Here is a 10,000-nt window from a genome sequence, read left to right on the forward strand (position 1 = left end):
TTCAGTCCATTGGGATGTTTCTGCTGGTCTGGACGGAGAGAGCAGTGACTGGAACATGGAGTGTGTTTTGTAGAATTAAACACATAGTTAAAGAACGCAAAGAATGTCCTTCTCAGCTGCCGTAGTTGCATCAGGATGTTCAACGCTCCACCGTTTCCCTTTAAATAAACGCTTTGCTATGTTTTGTCAGGCTGAACACAGGACAGGTCTCTAGCAGCAGATTATAAAGTCCGCCTCACTGACTTGTTGAATGTGATTGGTGATTGAGCGTCAGCTGGTACTGAGAGTTGTTTGGATCAAACAGCTGATCAGCTGACTTCAGTGTTCTGTCTGAACATGATGCTCCATATCTGTTCAATGCTTAAAATGTAAATTTGAAATGTGAAGCTGCAGTTACAGCTGCTAACATTTTCTCTTTGTGAAATATAACAGTTTGGTTCGGCTCTTCCTCAGACATGAGACTGTCTCTGTGCAGATCTTCTGTTGGATTTCATTTGATATTTTCTTTATCACTTGGATGTGCGTGTTTTTCTTGGTTAACATTTTATTAAAGCTTACACTGCCAAAGATCATTGACATAAACATTAGCTGTTAGCATGGGGAACAGGATTTTACTTTGGGCAAATCAAACCTGGCGATCGTCCGTGTCTTCGTTCTTCTTTGGAGCGCCGGAGGTCCAACCTGCAACGCACCAACTGGAATTCCTGATTTCTGACTTTAACTGGAACAAGAGGAGGATGGACTGAACTGGGAGGCAGAGTCTGAAGTTTAGAGGAGCAGCAACTGGGACTGAAGGTTTCTTGTGAGGCTGAAACAGAACAGAGCTCAGTGAAAACAAAAACCTATACTTGTCTAATCTCAACCCTCCAATCGACCAGGAAAGATTGAAAATGCTGAAACCCGTCTGTCCTGGAGGATCAGCTCAGGCCGGTTCTGTGTAATTTCATCATTGTGGGTTTGAGTCCGGTCCAGGACTTCTGTCGCCTGTCCGTCTGTCTCCTGTCTGTCTGTCAGTCAGTCAGACAGAGGAACAACACCAAAGAACCCGCTGAACCAGTTCCTGTCTGTCTGCCTCCATCAGTCTCAGACTTGTGGCCCGCCGGCGGGCCGGGGGCTGCTGGGAGGAAGAGGAGCGATGTGGCTCTGCTGCTCCAGACAGACAGACAGGAGCTGCAGGCAGAGCGAACCGAACCGGGCTTCCAGCCGGGCTTCCTCCCCCCCCCCCCACGCCCTGTGGACCGGCAGGAGAACACACAGATTATCCTGCATGGACGCTCCTGCCGCTGGCTGCCATCCATCTTTCAGTGAGCAGCGCTGTGTGAGGCTCAGCTGGGGGAGGGGTGGAGGGGTGTGTGTGTATGTGTGTGTGTGTGTGTGTGTGTGTGTGTATGTGTGTGTGTGTGTGTGTGTGTGTGGGGTCTGAATACACACTCTCTGTACTGAGCGTGACAGATGCTGTCGGTTAAAGTGTTCACAAAACGCTGTAACGTCTGATATTAACACGGATCTCTGCCTCCCTGCAGAGTGAAGGAAGAGCGTTTCCTTCCCTCCCTCCGTCTGTCAGCCGGCCAATCAGCCGCCGCACAGCTCCGCCGCCGCTCTTTGAAGTCGACTTTAATAAAGCGAGCCGTGGAAAGTTCGGATCGAGCGAGCGGCGTTCCCTCCGGGGGAACGCCGCTCGCTCCTCAGCAATTTTTCTTTTTCTCGCTTTTTTTCCTTCAGAAAAACGTGTCGCTGTAAACCTGCAGCAGGAAGACCAGAGACACACACACACACACACACACACACACACACACACACACACACACACACACACACACACACACACACACACACACACACTGTCGTCCTTCACCCTGCACACGCTCAGTGGAGCTCGGTTTCATCGCTCTCTGCCCAACAGAAGCAGTGTGTGTGAGCGGAGGTTTTGTTTCCCGGCCTGTTCAGGGCAGATCACTCCTCCTCCTCCTCTTCCTCCTCCTCCTCCTCCTCCTCCTCCTCTCTCTCTCTCTCCTCCTCCTCCTCCTCTGTTCTCAGATAACAGTTAGTTCTCCTCAGCTGTCGGGGGGGCAGCCAGGCGTTTCATTGTTCACGGCTCCGCTCCGTTCCCACGGCGGCGGCCCGCTCATGGAAAATGCCTGGCGTTCCTCGGGACGAGCCTCCTGTCCATCACTCCTCCGAAAACAATCCTCCCCCGCCCCGCCCCGTCCCGTCCCGTCCCGTCCCGTCCCGTCCCGTCCCGTCCCGTCCCGTCCCGTCCCGCCCCGTCCCGCCCCGCCCCGTCCCGTCCCGTCCCGTCCCGTCCCGTCCCGTCCCGCTCCGCTCCGCTCAGCTGGCAGCAGGACCGGCCTCAACATTAAAGACACACTGAGCAGGATTTCCCCCTGAAATATCAACTGATCCAGAGATGATCCTCCATCATTCCTCCTGGTCCATTGGAGTGTGTGACAGTGTGCGTGTGTGTGTGTGTGTGTGTGTGTGTGTGTGTGTGTGTGTGTGTGTGTGTGTGTGACAGTGTGTGTGTGTGTGTGTGTGTGTGTGTGTGTGTGTGTGTGTGTGTGTGTGTGTGTGTGACAGTGTGTGTGTGTGTGTGTGTGTGTGTGTGTGCAGAGAGCCTGCCTTCTGCCTAGGTTTTATTATTTCTGAGTGTTCAGGATGTTTCTGGGCGTCGACCTTTTGTCTAATCTAAAATTTTACAGATTTTAGATTTCAGACTCTCCTGTCTCTCTGCCTGTCTGTCTGCCTGTCTGTCTGCCTGTCTGTCTGCCTGTCTCTCTCTCTGTCTTTTTCAGACGATTTTTGTTTTTTAACCAGAACTATCATGCTGCGTTCATGTTCTGCTGGGAAAGTCTGACATCCAGGACTTCCCAGGCGGCTGCTCTCACCTGCTGCTCGGTGGGAAAATCAAACCTGGAAGACAAACAGTAAACAAACAGAAACTGTTTTGGAGGCTGCAGCTTTGACTTTGGAGAATGGTTCAGTGTTGGAGGTTTAGTTAGTAAGGAAGTAAAGCTTTATTTATCCAGCACTGTTACAAAGTGGAAACTAACATATTAAAACAAAATGGACATAAAAACAAAGATAAAACTTTATAAAAAGGCTAAGTGATAGAAATGAGTTCAGCAGCTTCATCAGATCAACAGACTGAGGTTTGACTCTACTGAGCATCTGTCTCTGCAGTAGAACCTGGTCTTTCTCTCTGCATGCAGTAGAACCTGGTCTGTCTCTGCAGTAGAACCTGGTCTTTCTCTCTGCATGCAGTAGAACCTGGTCTGTCTCTGCAGTAGAACCTGGTCTTTCTCTCTGCATGCAGTAGAACCTGGTCTGTCTCCGCAGTAGAACCTGGTCTTTCTCTCTGCATGCAGTAGAACCTGGTCTGTCTCTGCAGTAGAACCTGGTCTTTCTCTCTGCATGCAGTAGAACCTGGTCTGTCTCTGCAGTAGAACCTGGTCTTTCTCTCTGCATGCAGTAGAACCTGGTCTGTCTCCGCAGTAGAACCTGGTCTTTCTCTCTGCATGCAGTAGAACCTGGTCTGTCTCTGCAGTAGAACCTGGTCTTTCTCTCTGCATGCAGTAGAACCTGGTCTGTCTCTCCGCAGTAGAACCTGGTCTGTCTCTCTGCATGCAGTAGAACCTGGTCTGTCTCTGCAGTAGAACCTGGTCTTTCTCTCCGCAGTAGAACCTGGTCTGTCTCTCCGCAGTAGAACCTGGTCTGTCTCTCTGCAGCAGAACCTGGTCTCTCTCTCTGCAGTAGAACCTGGTCTCTCTCTCCGCAGTAGAACCTGGTCTGTCTCTCCGCAGTAGAACCTGGTCTGTCTCTGCAGTAGAACCTGGTCTTTCTCTCTGCATGCAGTAGAACCTGGTCTGTCTCTGCAGTAGAACCTGGTCTTTCTCTCTGCATGCAGTAGAACCTGGTCTGTCTCTCCGCAGTAGAACCTGGTCTGTCTCTCTGCATGCAGTAGAACCTGGTCTGTCTCTGCAGTAGAACCTGGTCTTTCTCTCCGCAGTAGAACCTGGTCTGTCTCTCCGCAGTAGAACCTGGTCTGTCTCTCTGCATGCAGTAGAACCTGGTCTGTCTCTCCGCAGTAGAACCTGGTCTGTCTCTGCAGTAGAACCTGGTCTGTTTCTCTGCATGCAGTAGAACCTGGTCTGTCTCTCTGCAGTAGAACCTGGTCTGTCTCTCTGCATGCAGTATAACCTGGTCTGTCTCTCTGCATGCAGTAGAACCTGGTCTGTCTCTCCGCAGTAGAACCTGGTCTGTCTCTGCAGTAGAACCTGGTCTGTCTCTCTGCATGCAGTAGAACCTGGTCTGTCTCTCCGCAGTAGAACCTGGTCTGTCTCTGCAGTAGAACCTGGTCTGTCTCTCCGCAGTAGAACCTGGTCTCTCTCTCCGCAGTAGAACCTGGTCTCTCTCTCCACAGTAGAACCTGGTCTGTCTCTCCGCAGTAGAACCTGGTCTCTCTCTCCGCAGTAGAACCTGGTCTGTCTCTCTGCATGCAGTAGAACCTGGTCTGTCTCTCTGCAGTAGAACCTGGTCTGTCTCTCTGCAATAGAACCCGGTCTGTCTCTCTGCAGTAGAACCTGGTCTGTCTCTCTGCATGCAGTAGAACCTGGTCTGTCTCTCTGCATGCAGTAGAACCTGGTCTGTCCCTCCGCAGTAGAACCTGGTTTGTCTCTGCAGTAGAACCTGGTCTGTCTCTGCAGTAGAACCTGGTCTGTCTCTCTGCATGCAGTAGAACCTGGTCTGTCTCTCCGCAGTAGAACCTGGTCTGTCTCTGCAGTAGAACCTGGTCTGTCTCTCTGCATGCAGTAGAACCTGGTCTGTCTCTCTGCAGTAGAACCTGGTCTGTCTCTCTGCATGCAGTAGAACCTGGTCTGTCTCTCTGCATGCAGTAGAACCTGGTCTGTCTCTCCGCAGTAGAACCTGGTCTGTCTCTGCAGTAGAACCTGGTCTGTCTCTCTGCATGCAGTAGAACCTGGTCTGTCTCTCCGCAGTAGAACCTGGTCTGTCTCTCCGCAGTAGAACCTGGTCTCTCTCTCCGCAGTAGAACCTGGTCTGTCTCTCCGCAGTAGAACCTGGTCTGTCTCTCCGCAGTAGAACCTGGTCTCTCTCTCCGCAGTAGAACCTGGTCTGTCTCTCTGCATGCAGTAGAACCTGGTCTGTCTCTCTGCAGTAGAACCTGGTCTGTCTCTCTGCAGTAGAACCCGGTCTGTCTCTCTGCAGTAGAACCCGGTCTGTCTCTCTGCAGTAGAACCTGGTCTGTCTCTACTGGGACGTCCTGTCTGCTTTATTTAAGCTCCTTGTGTTTTGAAGCCTCTGCCCCCCCCCCTCCCCCCCTCCCCCCCCCGACAGACGCCACGTGGCGCCGCCTGCCGGGAGGTCAGAGGTCAGGCCGCCTGCCGCTAATGTCCCACCAGAGACCGAACCCACCGCTGCTGTCCGGACAGCTGAGCGGCCCGCAGGAGGACACACAGAGGGCAGGGGGGAGGTGGTTCAAATCCCAGTCCTCCTCCCAGTCCTCCTCCCAGTCCTCCTCTCAGTCCTCCTCTCAGTCCTCCTCCCAGTTCTCCTCAGGAAGTGAAGACAGAACAAATCAAGAGTCCAGTATCAATTTAATATCTTAAAGAAAACTAAATATCTAGGACTTTTCAATGCAATATGGTTTTAATAGGATAAAAACTTGGTAGGAGATCAATCACAGAACAAACTGATCAATACAGTCTGCAACACCATGAAACAAAAGGAAACAGAACAAAGCAAAAGTTTTCATGTCATGTGATGCTGAAACAGGAAGTGCAGAGTGTTGAGGATCAACATGTTATGAAGCCGTTTACACAGTTTGTCTCCATGTTGCTGTCAGGCAGCTCAGACCAGTTTATTTTATTTCACCTTTATTTCATTTTCAAGAGAAACTTCTGACTTGGAGTTCTGACTCGAAGCGCCGCTCCGTTTCATTTTCCAAGCAGAAAGTCCGAATTTCCCACTTTCCAACGTCTCTGGAACGCAGCATTAGAGGAAGTCTGGGAAAAATGGCACCTTTTCATATAAATGATTGACAGCACCTCGTTTCCTCACTCCACTGAAGTGAAGGAGGTTTTACGGTCCGGTCTGTGTTTCCTCCTGCAGGAGGAACCTGCAGCTGTAACTCCACCAACAGCCGCTGTGACGACAGCGGAGTGTGCAGGTGAGAACACCGATCAATAACCAATAATCACTCCACTCACCACAGGCTGGGGGGGGGGGGGGGGGGGGGGGGGACTGGAGTGATCCTGTAGAAATGTCAAACTAAAGTCTCTATGGGAATATTGTAGTGATAAGAAATAAAAATATCATGAACTACAAGGTACTAAGGTCACTATAAACTCAACACTGACTCACCATAATATTATTATAGTAATATTATAGCATTACCATAGGAGATGAAAGATGCCATAAAGTTTGCCTCTATAAACCAGGTTTGGGTAGGTCGCTTTAAAAATGTAATCTACTACAGTTACTAGTTACCTCATCACAACTGTAATCAGTGATGTAATCTGATTACTCTGCCATATTTGAGGTATAAAGGTACAGATAAGAAAAATTGCAAAATTGCAAATTTCAGGAAAGTTATACTGGATTCTTCACTAGCTGATAAAAAATGGAAGAAAAATGATTTGTTCTTCAGCTTTTCACCAGCAGGTGAATTAACCAGAATTTTTGTCAGTTTTTGTCGTCAATGTTTTTCCTTCATTCCATCTCTCCTGCAGTTTTGTCCTTCAGTCCATTTTAAATCCATCCATCACAGAACAGATTGTGTGTCCAGAAACTGGATCAACGTAAACTGACAAACTGTGGATCCATTCACAGTGAGAAGAGGAATCTGACTTTACTTTGATTCTGCACTTTTTTTTCTCATTTCTAATGTTTCCAGTGAAAAGAATCTAGTGTGAACTCTGTCCTCTCTCCTGTTAGAACCACATGGAAAAGATCACAGCTGACAACGTTCTCTGTTCTAAAGAGGAACTCAGGAACTTTTACTCTGAGGACATTTTAAATCACACTTTTTACTTTACTGAAAGAGATTTTTACACCAGAACTTTTACTTCTACTGCAGTAAAATATCAGTAAAGTAACAGAACTTCTACTGGAGCAGAACATCGTAGTTCTCTTCAGTCGTGTGTTTAGATCAGCAGCATCAGACTGCAGACAGACAGTCAGTGTCAGTAGATCTGTCAGTAGATCTGTCTGTAGATCTGTCAGTTCGTCTGTGATGCTGATCTGGATCAGCTGGACATGTTTCTGTCCAGCGGAGGCAGTCCAGCAGTGTGTGTGTGGCTCTGCAGCGCCGCCTGCTGCTGCCCGGCTGAACTGAGAGGAAACATTCAGACACACTGGACTGAAGTCCAGTTAAGACTGAAGTCCAGTTAAAGATGAAGTCCAGTTAAGACTGAAGTCCAGTTAAAGATGAAGTCCAGTTAAAGATGAAGTCCAATTGAGACTGAAGTCCAGTTAAGACTGAAGTCCAGTTAAAATTGAAGTCCAGTTAAAGATGAAGTCCAGTTAAAGATGAAGTCCAGTTAAAATTGAAGTCCAGTTAAAGATGAAGTCCAGTTAAAGATGAAGTCCAGTTAAGACTGAAGTCCAGTTAAAGATGAAGTCCAGTTAAAGATGAAGTCCAATTGAGACTGAAGTCCAATTGAGACTGAAGTCCAGTTAAGACTGAAGTCCAGTTAAAATTGAAGTCCAGTTAAAGATGAAGTCCAGTTAAAGATGAAGTCCAATTGAGACTGAAGTCCAGTTAAGACTGAAGTCCAGTTAAAATTGAAGTCCAGTTAAAGATGAAGTCCAGTTAAAGATGAAGTCCAGTTAAAGATGAAGTCCAATTGAGACTGAAGTCCAGTTAAAACTGAAGTCCAGTTAAAGATGAAGTCCAGTTGAGACTGAAGTCCAGTTAAAGATGAAGTCCAGTTAACGCTGAAGTCCAGTTAAAGATGAAGTCCAGTTAAGACTGAAGTCCAGTTAAGACTGAAGTCCAGTTGAGACTGAAGTCCAGTTAAAGATAAAGTCCAGTTAAGACTGAAGTCCAGTTAAAACTGAAGTCCAGTTAAAACTGAAGTCCAGTTAAAGATGAAGTCCAGTTAAGACTGAAGTCTAGTTAACACTGAAGTCCACTTAAAGATGAAGTCCAGTTAAAACTGAAGTCCAGTTATAGATGAAGTCCAGTTAAAAGTGAAGTCCAGTTAAAAGTGAAGTCCAGTTAAAGGTGAAGTCCAGTTAAAAGTGAAGTCCAGTTATAGATGAAGTCCAGTTAAAAGTGAAGTCCAGTTAAAAGTGAAGTCCAGTTAAAGATGAAGTCCAGTTAACAGTGTTCACCTCCTCCTGGTGTTTCAGGTGTGACCCCGGCTGGGACGGGGAGCGGTGTGAGCGCTGCGTCCCGACGCCCGGCTGCCGGCACGGATCCTGTCACCAGCCGTGGCAGTGCAGCTGTCTGCCGGGCTGGGCCGGGCGCTTCTGTGACAAAGGTAACATCAGCTGTCAATCCATCTGGAAGCTGAGAGAACAGCGTTTCCTATAGTATTTACCTTCTAGGAAGCTGAGAGAACAGCATTTTCTATAGTATTTACCTTCTAGGAAGCTGAGAGAACAGCATTTTCTATAGTATTTACCTTCTAGGAAACTGAGAGAATGATATTTTCTATAGTGTTTACCTTCTAGGAAGCTGAGAGAATGGTATTTTCTATAGTATTTACCTTCTAGGAAACCAAGTGAAGAGTATTTTCTGTAGTATTTACCTTCTAGGAAGCTGAGAGAAGAGTATTTTCTATAGTATTTACCTTCTAGGAAACTGAGAGAACAGCGTTTCCTATAGTATTTACCTTCTAGGAAGCTGAGTGAATGGTATTTTCTATAGTATTTACCTTCTAGGAAGCTGAGAGAAGAGTATTTTCTATAGTATTTACCTTCTAGGAAACTGAGAGAATGATATTTTCTATAGTGTTTACCTTCTAGGAAGCTGAGAGAATGGTATTTTCTATAGTATTTACCTTCTAGGAAACTGAGAGAATGATATTTTCTATAGTATTTACCTTCTAGGAAGCTGAGAGAACAGCATTTTCTATAGTATTTACCTTCTAGGAAACTGAGAGAATGATATTTTCTATAGTATTTACCTTCTAGGAAACCAAGTGAAGAGTATTTTCTGTAGTATTTACCTTCTAGGAAGCTGAGAGAAGAGTATTTTCTATAGTATTTACCTTCTAGGAAACTGAGAGAACAGCGTTTCCTATAGTATTTACCTTCTAGGAAGCTGAGTGAATGGTATTTTCTATAGTATTTACCTTCTAGGAAGCTGAGAGAAGAGTATTTTCTATAGTATTTACCTTCTAGGAAACTGAGAGAATGATATTTTCTATAGTGTTTACCTTCTAGGAAGCTGAGAGAATGGTATTTTCTATAGTATTTACCTTCTAGGAAACTGAGAGAATAATATTTTCTATAGTGTTTACCTTCTAGGAAACTGAGAGAATGATATTTTCTATAGTGTTTACCTTCTAGGAAGCTGAGAGAATGATATTTTCTATAGTGTTTACCTTCTAGGAAGCTGAGAGAATGATATTTTCTATAGTGTTTACCTTCTAGGAAGCTGAGAGAAGAGTATTTTCTATAGTATTTACCTTCTAGGAAACTGAGAGAATGATATTTTCTATAGTGTTTACCTTCTAGGAAGCTGAGAGAATGGTATTTTCTATAGTATTTACCTTCTAGGAAACTGAGAGAATGATATTTTCTATAGTGTTTACCTTCTAGGAAGCTGAGGAGAATGGTATTTTCTATAGTATTTACCTTCTAGGAAACTGAGAGAATGATATTTTCTATAGTGTTTACCTTCTAGGAAACTGAGAGAATGATATTTTCTATAGTGTTTACCTTCTAGGAAGCTGAGAGAATGATATTTTCTATAGTGTTTACCTTCTAGGAAGCTGAGAGAATGATATTTTCTATAGTGTTTACCTTCTAGGAA

The 10,000-nt window shown here is 46.2% G+C and overlaps 1 protein-coding gene across 1 annotated transcript in view; it reads left to right on the forward strand.

Annotated features, from left to right (window-relative positions):
* The window catches only part of LOC139663388 (protein delta homolog 2-like), a 20,775-nt gene that overhangs the window by 6,002 nt on the left and 4,773 nt on the right, over nt 1–10,000 (forward strand). Inside the window, 2 exon segments of the mRNA XM_071542037.1 lie at nt 6,127–6,184; nt 8,371–8,501. Coding sequence (XP_071398138.1) covers nt 6,127–6,184; nt 8,371–8,501 — 189 coding nt within the window.

The sequence above is a fragment of the Centroberyx affinis genome, unplaced genomic scaffold (genome assembly GCF_046629955.1).
Source record: "Centroberyx affinis isolate AG114_WGS23_722 - 3 ecotype Tasmania unplaced genomic scaffold, CSIRO-AGI_Caff_v1 ptg003999l_1, whole genome shotgun sequence".
NCBI classification, from domain to species: Eukaryota; Metazoa; Chordata; class Actinopteri; order Beryciformes; family Berycidae; genus Centroberyx; species Centroberyx affinis.